Source organism: Hesperophylax consimilis, chromosome 2 (genome assembly GCF_061612785.1).
Source record: "Hesperophylax consimilis isolate HC1 chromosome 2, BYU_Hcon_1.0, whole genome shotgun sequence".
Taxonomy (NCBI): domain Eukaryota; kingdom Metazoa; phylum Arthropoda; class Insecta; order Trichoptera; family Limnephilidae; genus Hesperophylax; species Hesperophylax consimilis.
In genome coordinates, this window is record NC_142837.1 from 20,260,764 (window position 1) to 20,285,319 (window position 24,556).

The following is a 24,556-nucleotide window of genomic DNA, read 5'->3' on the forward strand; positions in this document are numbered from 1 at the left end:
TTACTAAGGATAATATTCAAATGTAAGCCAACAAACCCATCAGAACCACTTTTTAGAAAACTCAGAATATTAGATATTCGACAATTATATGTTAAGACCATTCTCATATACATACGGAAAAATGACTTGGTGAATAAAACACAACAAAAAATTAACACCCGTTACTCGTCACACCTAAATTGTAAAATTCCCCAAACGAAAACAGCTTTCGCCCAGCGGCAGTTTTCTTATATTGCTCCCAAAATATTCAACTCGCTGAGTATTGATATCAGAAAATCAAAAACTCACAATTTGTATGTCATAAGTGTTCAAAATTGGTTATTTATAAAGGGAAGGAACTTTTTCAAGGAATGCCTGCCATCATTAAATTAAGCTCATTTTCTTTATTAGTCATTTTTGTTTTTTCATTCAATTCTGTAAAGAAAAAAGTTTAATAATTAATTAATTAATCTTTATTTTCATTATTTCAACAAGTTCATTTTCATAATTTCTACTTTATTTTCATTATTTTAACAAGTAAAGTAACCTATTTATTTGCTGATTGTGTTCATTTTATCTCATTAATATCAACAGTTTAAAATACGGTTGATGTACACTTGAGCAATCTACTGAACTGGGAACCAGTAAAAGTGTCACCTATTATACACATACATTGCATGTAAAAAAAAATACTTAGATTAACAAGTTATCAAATATTACATTTATATAATTATATAAACCTATGTATATAAATTTCGACTACCATAATACGGGCGTGTGTCTAGTGTGGTAGTCGAAAAGCATGTAAAAACTGTACACATTAATATTTCATGAATAAAGAAAAAAAAAAAAAAAACTTATTAATCTTTTGATCGGTGTTTTCACAATTAATTTTACATTATATTATGTAAAGTAGAACGATGTAGTTTATTTACATTAGTCTAGGGATATTTATAATTGTATTTTCTTTATTTTGTAATCCATAATTAATGTTTTTATAAATATCCTGTTTGTGTCTCGAATAAATAAAAAATAAATGGAGTGATTACATAATAATGACATTTAGTATTAGAGCAGCCACTTTGAAAACTTGGCGTATAGGTAATGATTTTATACAGTTGCATATATGTCATGCAAAGATTGGGGCATCAAATAAATTGCATAATTAAAATATTATGTTTAGTACCCATAAAGTATATATTTGTGATTGTTAATTCTAATTCGTCATATAAAATTCCTACCAACATATTCGATATTTTTGTTTGTTATCTTGGATTCATTGTTTTCTTTTTGGGATTTTGCATCAAAACAACAAAAAAAAGCTGTAAACTTATTGGTCATAATTTGACTAAAGATCTAAATTATTAAAGGAACTCTTCAATACACTGTTTGTTTTTGATCTGTATGAAGTTGATGAGGGTTGTAAAAACATGGATTCATGTTCGTATAATGTGTAAACCCTTATTTTCAAGGAATTACCCACACAGAGCATTCCCGAAGAAAAAATTGAAATTATTAAAAAAACTTAAGCTTGTATTAAAAAAATATAAATGTTTGCACTCGAGAAATTTATATCCTCATGTTGGAAAAGAGGTGAAGTGGTATACGGGTGAGCACAACTGCCCGACAATCAGTAGATCTCCGGGTTCAAATTAAAGTGGCACTTTTTTAAAACTAGTAAACAGTTTCTTGTGTTTTCTGTAAAATATTAATTTTATTGTTTGAGTGGATCTCTTCTGTTGTGATTTCGTAGAACAAATCATTTGAAAATAAAAAGGAATTGTCACGCATTCACTTTTCATCTATTTATTCCGTTCAAAATTGTTCTATTCTTTCAAGAATAGAACGAAAATTGAATTTGATTGGACAATCTATTTGTGTTTCTATCGGGAGGTCTATGGCATAGAAAGCCTGTTCAAAACTTATGTATTTCATAGACTGGAGATATGAAATAATGTGACATTGTATCAAAAAGTTTTTTTCAAATCGAATGAGATAATACTCTCCTGTAAATTAAAATTCTCCCCAGGGCGGTTCAATCCCCACGTCGTATTTGATGTTTGATAAGCCCTGGAAGTAGCTCCCAGAAGTGAGCCAAAGTTTTTCATATCGTGTTTTTCCATAATGGATGTAAGCATTGGAAACATGGAAGTCTGATGAGACGAACAAGATTACTTATAAACTTTTGCATTCAGGTGAAACACCCAACTGCCACCACAGTTTGTATGGCAGTCACCGTAGATAAATACGTCAGACTTTTGGCCTCAAAATTGTCACCATCGTAGCAGGAAATTCAATTACAATATCTTTAAGTATCCTAAGTAGGTACTACTGCTATAAGTAGGTACTACTGCTAAAAGCAAACGAAAAAGTGCATTGAACTTCCAACAGTAAAAATATTTATTCAAAACCATTCTAGCGATTGGTGTTATATATATGCATTTAATATATCATTTAATTAATATCATTCATCATAATACTAATATGGAAACATATAAAACTGCTTACTGCGGTAAAGTCAATGAATCCATCTAGATTTCACAATTTATACCGTATTCTTAGGATCTATAAATTTGGCACATTTAATTTAATTTATTTTTTTTATAAAGAAAGGCAAACATTCCCGTGTTACGAATAACCTGACAATATTTGAAAATCTCCTACTACCACCACAGTAAGCTGAAAATGTTGCTTGTGTTGTGATAGAGGACTTAGCCAGCCGAGGAATTGAACACCATACGCCCGAGTGAGACCCAAGCGCGATGTCAACTCGGCCACCGACCGGTCAGCAGCGATCGCTCAAAACGTTTTTGCAACCTTGGCATTACATTCCAAAAGTCGCTCGAGTGGTTAAAGCCTTGAAAGGGATATACATATAAAAACGCTTGTGAATTTTTTAATTTTATTCGTAATAGCATAATAATTTTTATTGCTATATTAGTAGGCAACAAGCAAGGCTGAAAAATCGCACCTAACCTATTTTGATTTTGAATTGCTTTACCATTATAATATATTTGTTCTGGAGGCGTATGCATCATGATTTATAGCATTCAAAGGGTGAATATTATCACGCTAGCCGAACTGCCAAACTGAACCACGACTGGAAAGGAACGAAGCAACCGCAACTGGCGCTAAACGCCTTGCTTCGTTTCTTTCCCGTAATTCGTGGCTCGTCTCACGCGTTTTTCTGATGTATTTTACAAATCATGCGTTTCTAATATTTTGTTATTGCAGACATTTTTCATATTATATGTACATTGTTCATAAACACCACATTACCAAGGTAGTCTTATGAATTTTTTAAAAACAAAATTACGTCATATTAAGTGAACCATTAATCAAAATGTTTCTTTGCGAGGGTGCTTTACAACATTGGAAAAGAGGGAAGGGTTCGATACAGCCTATCCTATAACTTTAAAGTATACGGGACTATAAAGTCAAAACGTACCCCCATTGGGGTCAGTTAAGTGCACAGAACGGACAGTCTGCGATATTATTATTTGGGTCCGATCGTTAAATAAGTTGTTTCTATCGAATTTTACGTCGTCCATTGAAGTTCTACCAGTATATTATGCGGCATTTTCCAGAGTGGTTGAAACTCAGTAACGCCTTGGTGAATTAAAATAATAATAAATTGATAATTCACAATAATTGTTGTCGCATGAATATATACTCAAGACGGGTTGTTTCATAGAATTTGAATAATTCATCAAATTTCAATTTGATTTTTATGTTTCTGTGAAGGTTCTATTCAAGTTATGTCATTTCACAAAACTGAAATAATAACAAAACTTGAATAGAACCTTCAAAGAACTTGAAAATCAAAACGAAATTTGATGAATTGATTAATTTTTCATTTCACAAAACTGAAATAATAACAAAACTTGAATAGAACCTTCAAAGAACTTGAAAATCAAAGCGAAATTTGATGAATTGTTTAAATTCTTTTAAACAACCCATCCTAAATAATTGTAAAAGGTGCCCGTTGTTACAATGGATTGATCAGTCAACTTTATGTATGTTAATGAAACTATTGGACATCACCACATTCTGGTTAGTGCATCTTTCTGTATAAATTTTGGGGATTCCTGATCCCAATCCTTCAAGGTAAAAATACGCCGCTTGCATTAATTACTTAAATTTTTTTCTAAGGGTTATTTGAATGCATAAATTAAGATCTGTTATTTCAGTCGGATACTTCCCAACCTTCCTCTTCCTCTTTTCCGTTCCCTTTAGCCTCTTTATATACCTAACTCGTTTGATGATGCCTATGTCCCATAAAAAACAAAAATAGCTTTGTTGGAAAATACGCTAAAAGATTTCGTAAATTTTTTTTTTTTTTTATGTTCTTTATTCAGTAAAGTTTATACATTACAGTAAACGGGTAAATTTTTGGTCACCACACTAGGCACATGCCCGTGTTGTAGTGGTCAATTTTATGTTAAGTATAATTATACAAATTAAAAATAAGTTGAATGAAAACAAAATAATATAAAAATAAAATAAAATAATTTATACATCTAAAACAAGTATGAAGTATAAAGGAATTAAAAATAATGCAAAATATCTACATAAGTTTAAGATATGTGAATATAAAAAATAGGTGTGGAAAACAGAAAAATTTAACTAATATAAAAAAAGTATATCAAAGAAAATACGTATTATTGAATTAAAAATAATACAAGGAGCATGTATTAAAAAAAATAAAAAATACAAGTACATTTGTGTAATTAAAATATAATTAAAAATGTAGTAAAAATACAAGTACATTAAGTACAAGTGTATTTCTAAAAAAAGAATACAAATACAATATAAAATCAAAGAAAGTACTATTTGGTAAGAAAGTAGGGATAAGTTATATCTTGATGAGCGATTTGCATGTGCGTGTTATGGTAACATAGGTGTATAGATATATATCGGCAATTTTTGTGTAAATCCACGTTTGAGCTACGGCTAAGGATATGTACACAAATGTGGAATTATTGTCACAATATTTTTCGTAATAAATACTAGAGTATAAGAAACATATCAATTCGTTGTGGTAAATTGTTCAAGGCTATGTTTAATTAGGTATATAATATAAACATAAAAAATCTACATCTTTTAATAATAAGTTTTATGCCAGACATTAACTGTACTATTTGCCAAGTACCTAAAAACTGCATATTTATTACAGTTTTCATCAAGATGCGGAGGTAAGAATAAGTTTTAAATCTCATATTTTGTAGGTACCTAGGAACAATTACCTATTTTATAACCAAAGCTGTACTTGAGTCTCATAAGAAGATGGTGATTTACAAGCTTAAATCTGATCACCGATTATATTATTTTACTCCTCACAAGACCGCTTTCGTCTGAACAGTGGAATTATATCGCCACTGTTGGGAGCGCTGTGAGGAGGGTAAAGAAAGCAGCTTTAAGAAGATGGTGATTTGCAAGCTTAAATTGGATCACCGATTATTTTATTTTACACCTCACAAGACCACCCTTGTCTGTACAGTGCAAATACAGTGGAATTATATCGCCACTGTTGGGAGCGCTGTGAGGAGGGTAAAGAAAGCAGCTTTAAGAAGATGGTGATTTGCAAGCTTAAATTGGATCACCGATTATTTTATTTTACACCTCACAAGACCGCCCTTGTCTGTACAGTGCAAATACAGTGGAATTATATCGCCACTGTTGGGAGCGCTGTGAGGAGGGTAAAGAAAGCAGCTTTAAGAAGATGGTGATTTGCAAGCTTAAATTGGATCACCGATTATTTTATTTTACACCTCACAAGACCACCCTTGTCTGTACAGTGCAAATACAGTGGAATTATATCGCCACTGTTGGGAGCGCTGTGAGGAGGGTAAAAAAAGCAGTTTTAAGAAGATGGTGATTTGCAAGCTTAAATTGGATCACCGATTATTTTATTTTACACCTCACAAGACCGCCCTTGTCTGTACAGTGCAAATACAGTGGAATTATATCGCCACTGTTGGGAGCGCTGTGAGGAGGGTGAAGAAAGCAGTTTTAAGAAGATGGTGATTTGCAAGCTTAAATTGGATCACCGATTATTTTATTTTACACCTCACAAGACCGCCCTTGTCTGTACAGTGCAAATAGAGTGGAATTATATCGCCACTGTTGGGAGCGCTGTGAGGAGGGTAAAGAAAGCAGTTTTAAGAAGATGGTGATTTGCAAGCTTAAATTGGATCACCGATTATTTTATTTTACACCTCACAAGACCGCCCTTGTCTGTACAGTGCAAATACAGTGAAATTATATCGCCACTGTTGGGAGCGCTGTGAGGAGGGTAAAGAAAGCAGTTTTAAGAAGATGGTGATTTGCAAGCTTAAATTGGATCACCGATTATTTTATTTTACACCTCACAAGACCGCCCTTGTCTGTACAGTGCAAATACAGTGGAATTATATCGCCACTGTTGGGAGCGCTGTGAGGAGGGTAAAGAAAGCAGTTTTAAGAAGATGGTGATTTGCAAGCTTAAATTGGATCACCGATTATTTTATTTTACACCTCACAAGACCGCCCTCGTCTGTACAGTGCCAATACAGTGGAATCATATCACCACCGTTGGGAGCGTTGTGAACAGGGTAAAGAAAGGAATTTAAAGAAGATGGTGGTTTTCAAGCTTAAATCTGATCACCGATTATTTTAAAGCGCTTTCCAGGTAAAGCCTTGAGATTTTTCAATTTCTCAAACAAACTGTCAAATTGCGGATTGCGAAAATATTTTCGCAGTTCATTCAATCCCAGATAAATTCGCTGTTTTTTAACGTATTTGAAAATAAAATATTGTTTTTGTAAGCAGATGAAAGTAACGTATTAAAATTTAATTCAATATTAATTTAAATAAAGTTTTAAGTCGCTTACCGATGGTTTTATCATGTCAAAATAATTATCACGTTTTTTCTTAACTAGAAAAACTTAATGTGACTTTTTTTCGTTTTACATAAAAATATTTACAAAGAAATTTGCAAGCCTTTGGCATATTTTTTCAAATGTTAAATGTTGTTTCAAAGAATTATTTATGAATTTCTAATTGTGATTTTTTAAATGCAAGTACGAATCTTGTTGTTCCCTCTTTCTAACATTGTTTAAGTCATATATCTAACCGTAATACAAAATAAGATAGCATGACTTTTATCAGTCCGTATCAGTCTGGGAGAAATGTCTTACTAAAAAGAACTACCGATGTTTGACGTCTGGGAAAATTATCTCTCAAAATTACTCTAGAGGTTAAGAAACTTTTTGTTTCAGAATGGTTGTCATTCACCTGGGCAGTAATAAGTAATTCACAGAAAAGAGATTTGGACACTGGAATATACTCTCAATATCGAATTGGTGAAAGACGACCATTCACAATTAGAGCGTTGCTTGAAATAACTGTGTTTGGTGATTAGATTTTAATATTCAGAACATTCATGGATATCCCATCTCAATCCCTTCCCAACTCACATCAGCCTTACTACGTGCACCAATTGGGGATGGCGTAGTTCAACTATCGGCAGACAGGTCTCTTGTAGGATACGCATAAAAAAAGGACGACAGAAAGAAATGTTTTTTCATAGAAAATAGATGTATTCATTTTTCTGGTTACTTTGCAATTTTTCCGCATATTTCTATCATTTTCATTTCAAAGCTATAAAAAAACAAACTCTTACTCTTAAAATTCAGGAAATCACAGGATACGCTTTTTAATTTAAGACAATTTGCACAATCATCATTTTAATAAGATGCTTTGAAATATTTAATATTTCAACAGTAGAATTTAACTAAGGTTTAACAGCAAATGTATATCGTGGCAAAACGGAGCCCTAATATGGCGCAAATCGGTTAAAACATTGTAAGACCCATTTCAAAATTGTCTACTTGGTTGTAATACTAAAAGGATTGGGAAAATTTTCTAGGGAAATATTGTCAACGGAGAACCATCGAGGCTGTGTTACATATAAGAAAGTATTTTTTGTTTGAGACTACAAGTAAAAATGAAAAAAAAAGATTAATTTCCTTCGAAAAGTTTTACCTGTTACCCGATAGTCATACAGCGATAGGTAATACTGTCATATAGAAGTAGGTAAGTTAAGCTTTATATGTAAAAAGCCCCCTGACTGGCGTTAAGTATTATGTCGTATACGGGGCGGCCCTGTGCAGGCGCAATTGGAGCAGTCCGCTCCGGGCGCCGATTTGCCAAGGCGCTAAGGAGTCAACGAGCCAAGCCGCTGACAACACCACACAACTTAGGGCGGGCCCTGGTCATACAATATTATCTCTCTATTCATATTTAAAAAAAATAGTGACTGTGGCCGTCACTGGGTGGGTGAAGTGGATTTGGTTTGTATGCAAATCTACAGTTTTATTCCGAGTCTGATGTAATTTTGCACACTGACCTTCAAAACAAGACAAAAGTTACTGTATTTACTACATTACTAAAAATATCACCATCACGTCGTTTCCCAGCAAGGGACCAGCAGAGATGGTAGACTGCCACACAACTCTCTCTTGGCATGAATTCTTTGCACACACATTCATACATCGTCTCATACATACTATTTTGTTTTACTAACTCTTGACAAAACCCATGTTATTTATTCTAGCTTCGCCCCGCCACGCGTTGCTCTGACTCAGTCTGTCTGTGCAGATAGAGAAACAATAGCGCGTTTTAATTTTACCTCCAACAGATGGCGCTGTTTAAAAAAAAACATGTTTTTACTTGTCACATGTGACATATATATAATATAGGAAATTTCAAAGCAATCGGAGAAGAAATTTTGAAGATTTAAGATTTTGAACAAACGAACATTTAATTTTTTTTATTTATATAGATATAGATAGATTATAATTGAGGAATAACTATCATAAAACCTCAATTGTAATATTTAACCAATGAACCAATAAATTCAATTCCTTGAAGTGACTATTTTCTGTCTTTTCTATTTCACATTTTTCGTTTATTATCGATATGGAGTCGTATATTATCTTCAATGATTAAATTATATTTCATATTAAATGGTTGTGGATTGCATACCTAAATTCATTGTAGGTTATACAAATAACATATTATATCACTAAGCACTTTTAAACAGAATTTTTCTACAATTAAGTAGATTTTTGGTCAATACTTGAGAGTGAGATAATAAATTGTTTAAATTCGACCTACGAAAATAAACATTACTTGATCAATGGGACGAAAATAATGATGAAATAAAAAAAAATTTATTATTGTCATTTAAGAACTGATGGTTGGAAATCAAAAATGATCAAAAACTAGCAGCAGATTTAAATGATGTTTTGACATGTTTAAAAAAAAAACTTTTTGTAAACGTGTGAAAAATTGAAACACAAGTAATGCTTTTTGCAATGTTGATACAGATCTACTTTACATCGATAATGAATTATACACATACATATTAATTATTTGTCATCATTGCTTCCCGTTTCCCACATTTCTATTACTAATGGACAAAGAGGATTCTGATGTTCTGTTGGGATATACAATCATAACGCCCGCAACAATGGCAAGCAATGTAAAGCAGGAGTCTGCCGCTCGACGCGCCGCCCATGGCCGGTAATGAAAGTTTTAATTAAATTTCATAGTTTTACCGAAACTGGCTTACGCCGTTAATCCCCATTGACTTTCTGAAACATGGTAGGATACATTTGCAGGTATTAAGTACGCATATTACTACGGAGAGACCAATTAGTAATAAGAAAGTTTTTTTATTTATTAATCCTTACGAAATCATTGGTCCTATATTGTCCCAAAAAAACAAAGAGTTATATAAAACTAAAATACAAACCATACAAAATACTATAATAGGAAAACAGAGTGCACATAATCATATAAAATTTAATTATTGAAAACAACATAAGAGATTTTTAGAACTTGAACCTAAGATCCTCACCTTGCTCTACCAACTGAACTGAGGGAACCATATTTCCTTAGGTCATATTTTATCGTATGATACAATAAAAAGAATTACCAACATTATCGTCATTTTCTCTACGCATCACTTTATTGGGTGCTATCTTTACAAATGATCGCATGATTAATCTTGAACTAAATGCAAACTAGATAGTGTATTGGATTAATATATCCTATTTTTATTTTAATGTGCCACAACTTTTAATTTTTTTGCAAGTCTATTAAGAGTATTTATTTTTGGAATGGAAACAATAGCAGAAAAGTTACTCATGACAACACGTCAAAAACCACTATTTTATGAACTTATTTTATTTACTAAGCTCGAAATTGAAAATGTCCACTTTTGATATTGGGTCCGTTTAAGAAATAATTTGACTGACCGTTCATTTTGCATTGATCCACTTTGAATAGCTTGTGGAGCGCGCATGAAAATTAAATTGAACCTTATTTAGCAAATCCGGGCATTGAATATTATTGTTAACTAATGTATTCGGGAAAAATGCCTCTATGTAATGCCTAACTCAGATAGCGGAGTATTTTTACAGGCGTAGAAATGGTATTATATATTTTAGTAAAGTAAGGAAAGAATTTATTGGCATTAAATTGGTACTTAGTATTATACACAAGTCACAGTTTTGAAAATTTTCTTTTAAGTAGCCGTTTCTTTTAAGTTCTTTTTAGTGCCCAATATTGGAAATTTTATTTAAAAAACATTTTTCCTCAATTTAATAAATAAACTGTGTTAAACTGATTATAAATGATGTTTTAAAGGTTACATTGTTCCAAATTACTATTAAAATACACAGTGATAATTTTGTTTTATACCTATAGCATAGTACCTTATGAATCTCAGAAACTTAAGTATGGTCGAAAAATATGTTTTATTATTGAATTTATTGGAATTGTATAATTTAATTTAATTTACTATTATGAATATTATTAAATTCTTCAATCTGTCAACTTCACCCTGCATAACACAGGGGCATCCCTAGCTAGCATGGCGGTTGAAATAACATTCAAAATATATCATCCAATGTAAAAAACTTCTTTGTAATAAATAAATATTAATTTATTTAAAACGATTTCACTACCTCTGGTGCACAAGAAGAACCTATTGAAGATAGAAATGCAGAATCCTCTTTAACTATGTAGTAATATATATAATTGTAGTTGTATTTTATTCTTGGAAAAATGGGAGGATTTCAGAACTTCTGCAAAACAAACCACGAGAATAATTATCAGACGATATAAATATTCCATAATTTTTAACTTATTGTATCCAAGAGTGTAAAAGGGCTAGGAATATTTTCAAATTCTGTGATGTTAAAATGATTGTGAAAAGCAGGAAACTGGTTACTATACATCACATTTAGAGTTGATTTTGTGATGGGTTTTGATTTGAGCTTTCGATTTCTAGGTAATAGGGTTACTGTCAGCTGCTTATTGTTTTATGATGTATCGAACCATAACTGGCTCCAACAATTTTAGAACAGCTGATTTTTTCATTTTTTCCTGTGAATCCGTATAAGATGCCAAAGTGCTCACAACAGTCTAGAGCCAGTGAGACTATGGCATCTTCAAATGAAATTTGTTATTTTCCGGAATTGAGTGGAAAAATGAAGGTTCTACACCGTGCACTAGGTACATTAATAATATAATATACATGGTGTCCGGAAACTAGTGATATGAGCAGGAAACTGGTGACTGTTTTCACCACGTTTCATGCCGATTTTGTATCAAATATATTATTTGATGTGAGCCCTATTTTTCTAACCGCGTTCGTACTTAAAAGTTTTACGTTAAACTTGAAAAAAATCTGTCGCTACGGGGCTTACTATCTTGTGTTGAAACGTAAGCCCGGCTACAAATGTTTTTGAACTCTTCAGTTAAAGTTAAATATATATAAAAAACTATTTAATATCTTTATAATTACTATATTTTATCTATACTACTAAATTTTGATCACATTTAAATGAAATCTTCTGCATGGGACATTCCAGTGCGAATATCGTTAACTCTATTTATTATAAAAAAATGAAGATAGTAAACTACTTTTTAAAATTTTTTTAGTAATATAATTATAATGAATGATTCCAGACCCTCCAACAAATATGCAACAAATGAAATCAAATGAAAACGTAATATTTTTAAGCGGTTACACAGATGTTCTAGCATAGTGCAGCACGACAAGAGGAATGGTGTTAAGAATGAAATTTCTTAAAACAGTGAATATATTTAATTATTCTTTAAGTAACTAAACTGTTTTTCTAAATTTCGAAATATCAAATCTTGTACTGTAAATAGATAAGTAATCTGTAGTGCACAAAATACAAACAATCTATATTTTGCTACTTTACATAGAATAATAATTTTATTGTTGATAGTTGACCCGCCATTGGGGATTTAAATGTCTCTAAGACCAGGAGATTCGAAAAAAATTGAATAACTTTATACCTGCCATTGAATTGAGTTTTGTTTTCTTGTAATTTCCCCATTGCGCGTCCCCCACCGATAAATCTACCCTGCACCGGCGATGCGGACGCACGTCTTGGAGTTTTGCCACCAACCCGGTGCGTGAGACTGCGGTCACAGACTACAGACAAATAGTCATAGTAATATTTTCTAGTGTTATAAGATTGACAGAGGTTGATTTGACTGTAAAAATAGGATTGCTAAAAGTTTTAATATTTTAAAATAAGCATTAAAGTATAAAATAGTCAAAGTTTCATTAAAGTCGAAATGCTCAGATAGACTTTTTAGTATTATGTAGTATTTTATTTATTTCAATGTTCGAATTGTCAAAAATTGTTTGGCAGGTTAATTGACATTTTTTAAATATAATTTCGCACATAAACTCTTTCACAAGTTTCATAGGTAGGTACTAAATTAACAACTATTAATATTTAAATACCCTATGAAGTCATAATAATGCTGCCGTAAAAATAATTTTTCGGGTCGTGCTTTCCTATTTGTTTACCGAAATTACCATAGTCTTAATTTTGACGACTTTTGTTACATAAAGCCTTGATTTTGATGGCTTTTTATACATAAAGAATTAATCTTGAAAGCCTTTTGGTAAAATCTTTTAGGCACGGTGGGGCTTATCTTCTGCGAGTTTTATTCTGGCATTTATATTATTTTTGCCATAAACAAGTAAAACCCATTACCGCTATTATGATATCTTAATAAACCAACAAGTTTAAGTGTTCTTGCACACCTGTGGGCTCTAAGGAAAATCATTTAAGGAGGGATAAGCAACCTGTTACGAATACGAAAACTGCAAAATTATTAATTTAGCTTTCTGATGGTTGGAGTACGAGCTCCAATCGCTGTATCTATAAGACTTTCTATATTTAAGACTTTCTCATTCCTAGTAGTTGATTCATTTGTTAAGTCTCAGACCTTGGACGAGACTCAAGAATAAGAATGTCGAGCAATATATGTAGTTTCGAGCGCGATTGCGAGTGGCCTGGATTGGAGAATCGATTCCCAGGACTGTGTGGCTGAGCGATGCAGCGCGTGACGCATATTCGTAAATACCAGACACGTTATCCATTCGGAATATTTCAAAAGCGCTCGGGCATCCGACGTCTCGTGACGATATGTCAGCTATTTACTTTTCCTTTAATCAGTATTGTTTTGTGAACCAAAGCGCGAGCTGAACCACGAATTATGGGAAAGGAACGAAACATCCGAAAACGGGGTATTGCCCGCAAAATTTCTTATTTTCTTCTTCCATTGAAAACAATACACGACCTTTTAATTTTAAAACAATGCTGATTAAAAGATAGGTAAAAAGTTGACATATCGTCATGAGACGTTTGTCATATACCGAGGGCCCAAGCGCTGCAGAAATATCTCGAATTGATAACACGTCTTCTAGGTATTTATAAATATGTTTGACCGGTGCGGGCGGTCTATGGCGGCCATCGATAAGCTGGGAGACTAGAGAAAAATTTTAAAAAAATTGAGAGAGATTGAAGTGGGACGCGTGGGACTTCAGCGATGCGATCAGTTTCTTTGACATTTCAATGGACAATAATTATTGTCTGCTTAGAAAATTTATTAGGTATTAATAATTTAATACATTATTTGTAAATTTTGTAACCCAAGGTCACAATCAAAATTGCGGAGCGGGAGCGGACGGCGGGCACGCAGGACGTTGTGGCCGCTTGGCTATATATGTAAGACACAATGTAATATTGGCCCTTTTCGCTGTTCGAATCTTTTGATTCTGATTTGATTACTGCGGTTATACCAAATTTTTGAGCAAATATGATTCATTATCAAGTTAAAGAGATTTTCTACAACTACAGATAAGTGTACTCTGTTGAAATTAGCTTCGAAATAATTCCTGAAAATTTATAGAACGTTAAAGTTGGTTCCGTGCACATTAAAATATTAAAAAAACTCTGCTAATTATCCCGAACATTGCAACTTCGAGAACATCAAAGCTGTTGTGGAACCTTCCTCGGTTCATTAGAATTACCTTAGTTTTACGGAAGTTAATCTTGCACTAAAGGATTGGAAACGAGTTTTATCCAAGAAACTTAAACTACAACAGATGAACACAGATGGTGGGGTAAAACAAGAAGAATAATAATTAGCAAAACTTCCTTGGATAAGACAAACAAAATCAAAGGCGCGAAACAAATTCTATCACGTTTACATTCTTTATATACCTGTCGTGCTTCATTAGAAACTTTACAGTGGAACACAATCAAAGTGTTTCTTTGTAAGAAATGGCTTAAGCCAACCAATTTCCGATATATTTTTATAAAATACCCTTCTTCAGGTTATATGTACAAGATAACTTACAATAATAACTTATATCTACCAAATGCACAATGCGACGGCATATGTGTTTATTACATTTCAGTAAGCCAAGCATATTAAATTATGGTTTTGTTTTAGAGTACCTATTATATTAAAAATACGATAATATAAAAAAATCTTTACCCTGATAATAACTTTTTCAGTTTTATTTAATCGAAGATGTGTAGGTACGTGTAAGCACCTTAATTCGTTAACCAGTACCTACGTACGAAGTAGGTTAAGTTCAATAAAATAAGGAGTCTTCGCCTCGTGGAATGGAACTAGGTTTTCCTTATACCCACCACCTTGGCGGCAAAACAAGCAAGAGGGTAAATAATTACAGGTTGTGCTAAATTGCCGGTCTTCCAGACCCCTTGAGCTGCAAAGGTTTTTTTCGAAAACTTAGGAGGATTAAGGCAATTTGGTTCTACGCGTAGGGAATTTATTTTCTTAAAAATGAGTTCAATTTGTTTATTAAGGCGGCAATGCTATTTTTGGATGAAATGTTTTAAAATAAATTTAAAAAAATTATTAATAGGCTTTAAATAATATAGTAAGTATATTTGTCTAACAATATCAAGTCTGGGAATATGCTGTACAGCGTACAGCGTACAGTACAGCGAGGGATGTCGCCGCAGGGTAGATGAGGCACAAAACGGTGACCAGCATGTGCTGCTACGGTTCCATGATAAATCAACACATCGAAAACTCAACACACCTTTAAAAAGTGATATAAAGTCATTAGAAACGATGAAAAAAATATTTAAACCTAACATAACCTAACTTAACCTAACCTGCTTCACCCAGATAATAAAGTTTTTGTTTCATCACTTTCCATTACTTTATATAACTTTTTAAAGATGTGATGAATTATCATTTTAATGATTTATCCGGTTACCACTGCTACACTGCTAGTTAGCTTAGTTCAGCTTGTGTCGGCGTGAAATTGTGATTAATTTCTCAGCATTTCAATTGAATGCAAACCTTCTGCGCACACGGAGCGCAGGACAGAGCAGTCGCGTATCTGTACCGTATGCGCCTGTGCTGTTGCGTTTGGCGGTCTATACTCCTTCATACATTGCAAAATCTGCATTGGTCTGCTTTGCGTTGAGCTGCGCGGTCTACGTCTCAGCATATGCCCAGCCTAAGAATGGTTTTGATTCTATGATCTGCGCAACTCTCTAATCAAAGGTAGATACCTAGGATTGCACAATTAGGCTGGGGATTTGCTGTGATGCAGACCGATCTACTTATGCCACACGAGAGGCCCCGAGAAAAATAATTTCCCTCACTACCTATGTCATCTTCGGGGATGCTCTATGGAGGGCATTTTCAAGGAGGAAGTACTGGAAAAAAGGGTTTGAGGGGTGGGTAGGATTTTAGGGATCTTTGTTTCCAGGAGTGACGGACGAATTTTTCGTTTGTTTTCAAAAAAATCTATTTGAAAAGTGGTAGGTTTAACTTTTTATATCAAATCTTTGAAGGGATATGTGTTGCTTTGTTACAAAATATTTAATAAATTTAAATAAAAAACAGTGTAAATTTTCATTTGATTAAAAATTGAAACGATGGAATGCTCAATTAACTTGTCCGAATTTACAATGGAGTCAATCGAAGCACTCTTCCGGCAAATGAAAACTGGAAATAATTTATAATGTAGTTAGTCAAGCTCATTATTATTTCCAAAACACACCGCAGTAAAATTGCAACATGATTGAATTATTTAAAAGTTTGATCAAATTGATAACACCGAGTTAAAGGTTCACAGAGCGTATTCACATTTTTTGCCCACTGCAAAAATATAGGCAAATGCTTTATTTTATTTACAAAATATTTTAGAACCAACCACCTTCGCGAATTCAAGACAAAATATCTTTTAATTTTTTTTATTTGGGTAAAAATTTTATTTTGGAATAGTAAAATTTCATTAAAAATATCACAATAATATAATTGCTAATAGATAAAATACGCCTGATGTCATCCACACTCTTCTTAAAATTGATTTACCAACTTTATATAACTGTATCTACCCGGCAACCCTGTCGATTTATGAATGCAAAAATCATCTTTATCGTTTTTTTCACGAAACCTGCAAAAATTTGTCAAAAATGACTGAAAGTATTATGTTCTTAAAAATTCAGTGGCTTGTTTGAACATTTGTACGCCTTACAAAATAAAAGTTTTTTTAAAATACATTTACAAATGCTCTCTGTAATTATAATTTATGAAAACGACAAGATAAGAAAAAAAACAAATAATTATGAACAATAAAGTATAAAACTAGTGGAAGATACGTTTACCAAAAATAATAATTTCAATTGTGTGTATGTAACTCAGGTTCAACAAACTTTGGAACACGGATTTGCTTTGAATTGAAATATCATTTTCAAAACCCGAACCTTTAGTTAGAACAAATTCAGACAAGTGACAAAGTACCTACCTCAAATGCTATATTTAACCAGCAAAATAATTTCAACTGTCTTTTTAAAAACCGGAATAAAACATCTCATGATTTTTAAAGGGTAGTTATAATATTAAAAGTAGGCGAGAAAAAAAACAGATGTACAAAGGTAAATGTATATATACTAAATCAATTATATTATAAATTGGAATTTACGAGAACAAGAAGAAAGAAAAAAACAAACGAACAAAAAAGACACCAAAACGAAATTGTGAAAAGTGAAAAATTCATAGTAAAAATGTGTCATTTATGACTTTGTTTCAAACATCAAAAAGTCAATTGACTGAGATGAATACAAATAAAGGGAAAATAAAGAAATGGATAGAAAAAAAAACATTATAGGTAGTATAATTATGTATGTATTTTCATTTAAAAATAAACTTTCTAATGTTCTTTAGCATTCGGTGCCTTGAAAGTTTTCTTTAGCTGGCAAAGAGTTATGTTAAATATCACTGTGTAGGCCAAAGATATTAGAAGAACGAGATGTGCTATGAGCAGTTCATACTGTGTGGAATTGTTTTGCCCAGTGTCGCCGGTTTTGTTCACCAATACTACTGGACACCTTCGCTTACGCTAAGGTATCCGCACTAATGCATAGAACAGATTTCTGTGCGTACACATCCCGGTAGTATTCAAAGTACCCTAATTAGGTAGTACTCCGCCTACGGTCCGGCGGCCAACATAGCATATCTCGTTCTTCTAATATCTTTGGTGTAGGCAATTACATACGTTAGAATTCGCTGCGAAAAATGGCACCGCTAATTTTGCGTAATTTTTGGTGAAACTCATTTCAATCCCAATTTTCGGAAATACACTCCATGTTTAAATATTTAGAAACACCGAAATTCTGCAAAAATTTCTATTCTTGAAAATATTTTTGATCGTAGACAGAACTGAAAAATTTGTTTTATAACCGAATCAAAAGCACCGACATAAGTAATGGTCAATCATTTTATAGAGACCCCTACTATTGTACCGGATGGACAGTAAAATGTATACTTTGTATCCAGATGGAGAAACTGTGATTTTGAAAAATACCGATTTAAACGATTTTTTAAAAATTTAATTTAAAATATAACGATTATGTACTTTTATAACTTTTAAAAATTCAGATATCTTTATAGTACAAATAAAATATAAAGGATAAAGGGTATATCGTATTTCTTATAGTTAACACAATAAACAATAGGTAATAATATGTATTCATATGGAAATTATAAAGTGTAAATACACCTATACCTCAAGTATTCTAAAAGTACCTCTTTACTGAATTATTTGAAATTGAATTATTAAATATATCTAAAACTAATTATTTATTTGTTTGTGTCCTACAACTAGTGGACCGATTTCGCAGACATTGTGTCAGTAATGCCAGGATTATTTAGAAAGTGGATAGAAGAAGTCGGGACGCCCGAGGAAAACTTAAGGCATTATTTCTGTACTGTGTCAATTTAATTTAGTTCTTTTTAGTAACAATGTGAGTTTCATGATAACTACATGAAGTAAATAGTAGATAAAGTCGGAGACACCCGAGAAAGACAAGCCACGATCAAGTCAAACAAACGCTTAAAAAAGTAATCTTTTCCATTTTTTTACAATAATATATTTCCCCTTAAAAATGTACCCAGATTTCAGGAACACTCGAATTAACCTCAAAACTTAACTCCAAACTATTCATAACCCCGTGCAACGCCGGCTACACATCAGCTAGTTCTAAATAAATATAATCATTTACAAACCTTGCTACGTAAAGAGTATATTTTGGTGTTTTTTGTGAATATATTATGTTTTATAACTTATTAAAGTTATTTCGTAACATTCTATATTATCGGTTTGCACTAATACAGTCAAACGTGTTCTCTTAATTTGCCCGTACCTACCTATCATAAAAAATTGGTTTGAAACATTCTATATTTTCGGTATGCACTAATACAGTCAGCTATTGTACAAAATATGACATATTTTTTATTTATTTGTATCCTCTTAAAAAAATAAATACTGTTTATGAAAATGAATAAAATAAATTTTCCCAATACGGTAATATTTTAGGATGCTTTGAAATAGGCAATTCATTTTTGTATTTTTATTACCTTCTTTTTGATTTTGGAAATTTGCGGGATTCGTCTATCGTTAGTCTGTAAGTGTCCAGGATATCTCTTTTCAATTTTTTCGACTTCGGAGTAAATTTGATTAATTCGGTTGTAAAATATTATTACTGAATTGACTTCATAAAAATTGAACGTAAATAATATTTTTCTACTTTTTACATGTGTGTTATGTTCTGTCTGTGACCCTTTTACGAATTCGACTAGTATCTTAACAAAACATGTTAAAAAAAATGAAATGAAGAAATAATGTTTTGTTTAAAAAAAAACTGTTTTACAAACGAACCTATTTGATTCGTTCATATTTTCTAAAAATTATAATACTCGAATACAGTATTATTATTGTTGCGAATACACTTAAATGCAAGTTACATTATACTAAAATTAGATACCTGCATCTAAATATAAATCTAAAACCAACACCTACATTATCTATCATCACAGCACCAGAAAGGCATATAATGATAACGGTGCGTTATTCAGCAAATAATTAAATTCTCTTGCATAAATTATAATGCAACTCGGCTAACCAGATCACAATACAGTTAAACTTGGCGCACACGAGATCACTGTTATTATCGTAAATTGTGATTTGGGCTTCGGGCCATACGCAGGGAAATGGAAATTAATACAATTAGCTTTTTGCAATTTTTCTGTTGTCGCACATAAATGGAAATTAAAATGCGGATTTAGTTGGTGGGTGGATGTGGAAGCCTTAATTGAATGGAATAATCTTTTTATTTCTAATTAGTTATGGAATTGGTTTGAATTGTTTACAACTTTAATTAATAATTTATAACCATCACAATCTTTTGCTTCACATAAATAATACATTATGTCTAATATATTTACATACGGTTTATCACATTGCAGTCAACTTTTTCCGTCTATCTGTTTGAGACAAATGAATAAAAAATAAAAACGTATAGAAAACAACACCATAATAATTATTTCGCAAATGCACTACCATAACATGGTTACTTCTTGAGGTAGTATGCCGTGTCGCGGTTTCTCCTCCAATGACTAAAATTTAAACACGATAATACTTTTATCCTTGAAAATCTCGTACTACTTGTAGCTCAAATTGAGAAAATCTCGTACTACTTGTAGCTCAAATTGAGAAAATCTCGTACTACTTGTAGCTCAAATTGAGAAAATCTCGTACTACTTGTAGCTCAAATTGAGAAAATCTCGTACTACTTGTAGCTCAAATTGAGAAAATCTCGTACTACTTGTAGCTCAAATTGAGAAAATCTCGTACTACTTGTAGCTCAAATTGAGAAAATCTCGTACTACTTGTAGCTCAAATTGAGATAACGGTATTTCTTAAGTTGTGCATTGTGCAATGTGTATCTTTATCATTATGAATCTAGATTTTTTATTTTTGAATGTGTTTGATACTTAATTTAAAAGTTTGAATATAAATGTATGAAATCCAATGTTTTATTATTTTTAAAATAAAAAGGTTATTAAGTTACCTCGTGTCGGAAGCTCTAAACAGGTAGTTATTTGTAGGTAGTGTGACATTTTAGCGGAATCGAACAATAACACCAATTGTGTCTAAAAAGATCTGTTGGACTTATTTTAAACTACGGCTAATTGTGAGAGTTCATGTTATAAAGGGGGTAAAGAGGTATATACGGGGGTAAAGAGCGCTAACTTCGGTGGGTGAATAAACATGATTTTAGAAGTAAAAAAGAACAAAAGAAAATTTCTAAATTCTTATTTTTTAGGGTAGTTTTTTTGTTAAAAAAAGGATTAATTATTTGTACGAGAAAATAATTTTTATCCATAGAAAAATATTTTTGTATTGGAAAACGAATAATGGAATTTCTAAAACAGTTACTTATCTTTTTACTTCTACCATTACATGGAATCACCTCCTGATGTTAGCACACTTTACCCCCGGACACCCTTTGTTAGTGAAATACATAAAATACGTAGATAATAACACATACAGGTAAAACTTGCAGTAAATAAAAACACATTCTTAAGCTGGTATTTTTAAGTAAAAATAAACACGTGATTAAGATATCTGCCAAAGTTATGATTTGATACAAATAAAGCTATGTTTCCATAGACCAATCTAGTTTTTTAGAAAACTTTGTTCTATGTTATTTCATATCTCACTCTTTGTTCTTTACTAATAGATATAGTTGATACCTCTCTCGTTACGTCAATCCTCTTGTAATGATGAAAGTTTTTATAATCTTTTTGTTTTTAATTTGTTTCAGTTGATGTGAGGCCGACTCTAGGTGGAGGGCTTTTGGGCGGACCTCCCACCACAGTGACATCATCAGGGGATATGGACCCAGATTTCGTGGGACCCATACAGAATGTCACCGTCGCTGTAGGCAGAGAAGCTGTCCTCAGCTGTTCTGTCACGGATCTAGGGTCATATAGGGTAAATAAATATATTTTTATTTTCTTTAAATAATTACTTTTTTCATTACCGACTACAAAAGAAGTAGGAGGATGCTCAGCCCCTTAAAATTTAAAATGTTAAAATATTGAAGCAACTAAACTAAAATCATCAATCGAAAATGAGGCCATCTCCTGCAACAAAATTTAATGTTTTTACAAGTTTGTTGAAATTTTCGGCTGGCGGAAAAGCTTGTGACATCACGATACATGTGCGGTGATACCAACTACAGCACTGCCACTCGAATACATTATGAATTGTTGTGAATCGTGTCTCGCGTGACGTCACGAGACAGAATTGCATACGTTATCCAAATTCACTTTGATACATCATAATTTTGTCACTTTCGGAGATACCGAAAAACTAATTTCACTTTTGTTAGTAAATCTATGTAACACGTGCATACTGTGCTTGTTGCAAAATTTTGAAAGAAGTCGAAAGTAAATGCTATGTGCAAATATTAAACTCTCCGTCATGGATATATTTTTTTCCTGGATTGGAAATAATATTAACCAGTTGTTTTCGTTTCGTGTCTAGGTATGCTATTTCAGAGTGCTCATTTTCTGATAGTCGCTGTAAATAATGGTTACATATTTTGGGATATTAAAATAAATGCGGGAAAATAAAAATAATTAACCTATTTTTTTATGCGCCGGTCCATTATTATTGGTAAGAACTCAGGATGCCTGGATTTTGAATTGAATGATAATTATATTTTTTAAGAACTTTACATAATTGAGGCAAAATATATTAATAACAAATCTGAAAAACGAAACAAAACATGAAATAGAACAAGACACAGAAAATAAAAAGATAAGGGTCACAACTAGAAAACGAACCCGGATCTCTGTCTTACTTACCGGACAACGTCTTTCGCTACTGGACCATTGTGATCAAATTATTAAACATCATATTTGTCGGTCTCAAATTTCAAATTCAGAATTAACAATATTATCTTGCAACAAATTTTTAAAAATATAATTATCTAGATAATTTTATTACTAACTATGACAATTGAAAAATAGAAAATATTTTGCATTAGAAAAAAAGAAAAACATTTCTCTTAACATTGGTAGTTAGTTAGTCAGTAGGTAGTTATCATGGAGAAATTCCATAGTTTATATATAAACAGTTTAAATAAATACATTAACACATTGTCTGGTAAGACGTAAGACGGAACAATTGAGTATTTTCAAAAAGTATGAATACCGTTACATGTGTGGAACATTTAAAATATTTTTTTTCTGATTACGATTATTGTAGGTACTAAAAATATCTAATTTTCATATTTTCAGTTATAATTTTTTATTGAAAAAAAATCTAAAATCGCACATTCCGAAACGGTTTCAACAAACTATCATTATGACGGTGACATCATCAATATTATAATTCATCAAATCTTTAAAAAGTTATATAAAGTCATGGAAAGTGTTGAAACAAAAACTTTATTAACTAGGTTAAGTAATTTAGGTTAGGTTAAAAAAAAAAATTCATCCATTTTAATGACTTTATATCACTTTTTAAACGTGTGTTGAACAGTCACTGTATTGAGTTAGCATACAACCCATTATGATATAGACACCGCTAATTTATTGTAAAACTGCTGCCACCAACCGTTCCCGATGTCAACATAAAAATAAAATATAAATAACTAGATCATTTTAATTTTTTAAAAACGTTAAAAAACAGTTAATATACCCTATTTACAAAACATCATCATATTAAAAAAATCAAGTGAGTTATAACAAAAATAGTATCAACAAGCGTACGGCGAACCCTGAAATTTTACTCCTGGCACATTAAGCCCGTCGACACATGGGTCGGAAAGCAATCGACATTAACTGAATGCTACAAGACTACGCACAGAAAATTAAGTACGCTATAGTAAGGTCTGCAACGCAGTTCATTGTGGAAATTTTCTGCGCAGGTTCTTGCAACAATCAGTTTATATATGTCGATTGCTTACCGACCCGTGGGACGATGGACTAAGGCCCTTCATACTCAAAGACACTTACGAGCTATGTGACTGTGATGCAACCACAAGTCAACTGCTGATGTGCTACTCTTTATAGCTGTTTTCCGTGCATGGCTCTACACGGATTATACTAAACTTTAATTTTTTTCACTTGCAGCCGTGAAGTTAATACCCGAACGATGAAGATAATATTGTTTTTCTGTATCTTTATAATAAGTTTCTATGAAATGAACTATCTCAAAAAAAAAAAATTTAACCCCGCAATATTTTTTGAAATCAAGTACTTTGTATATTTAAATGTTTTCATACGGTAACCCCATGGGGGAGTCACCCATTATCGGGGGAGGCGGGGCGAGGCCTCCAGCCTCGAGAAGTTCGGGCGAGGAGAGCTCTTGGTTTCTAGCTTTCGTCAGCTCAGGTTATTTGCTTCTCCGCTTGGAATTCGAGATTTGTTTTACAAAACAGTGTTTTGAAAGTGTTTGCCACCAAAAAATTAAGTATTAGTATATTTCGAGTCAGTATTTGCTGCTGCTGCCACCCTGGATGTCTACAAAATCATCGCCTTACGATGCTCGTGGTATATTTTCAGTTTTATTCGGTTTATTTCTGTATCTGCTTTTTTACGATAAATTTAACATCATTTTCCATTCTTTTAACCGTCCATAAAGAGATTTAAGCTTTTCCTACGCGTAGATTCAAGTGCTGTTATAAAGGTCTTCTTGAAGGCATTCTGTAGCACTATAACTAGATTGTTTTATTTTCAAAAAAATCCCATTGTTCTATCTACTTATAGGAGGCGGCTGTTTTCTTTCCATCCAAACAAACTGTAGACACGAAACCTGCTTGAGCTAACCCGGTAGTCGTGAATTTTGTAT

The 24,556-nt window shown here is 32.3% G+C and overlaps 1 protein-coding gene across 2 annotated transcripts in view; it reads left to right on the forward strand.

Annotated features, from left to right (window-relative positions):
- Positions 1 to 24,556, forward strand: part of LOC149425786 (lachesin-like) — a 204,358-nt gene that overhangs the window by 121,708 nt on the left and 58,094 nt on the right. For both annotated transcript variants that reach the window (XM_089644858.1, XM_089644866.1), the window contains one exon: positions 21,519 to 21,688. In XM_089644858.1, the coding sequence (XP_089500984.1) occupies positions 21,519 to 21,688 (170 nt within the window). The remainder of the gene's footprint in view (positions 1 to 21,518; positions 21,689 to 24,556) is intronic.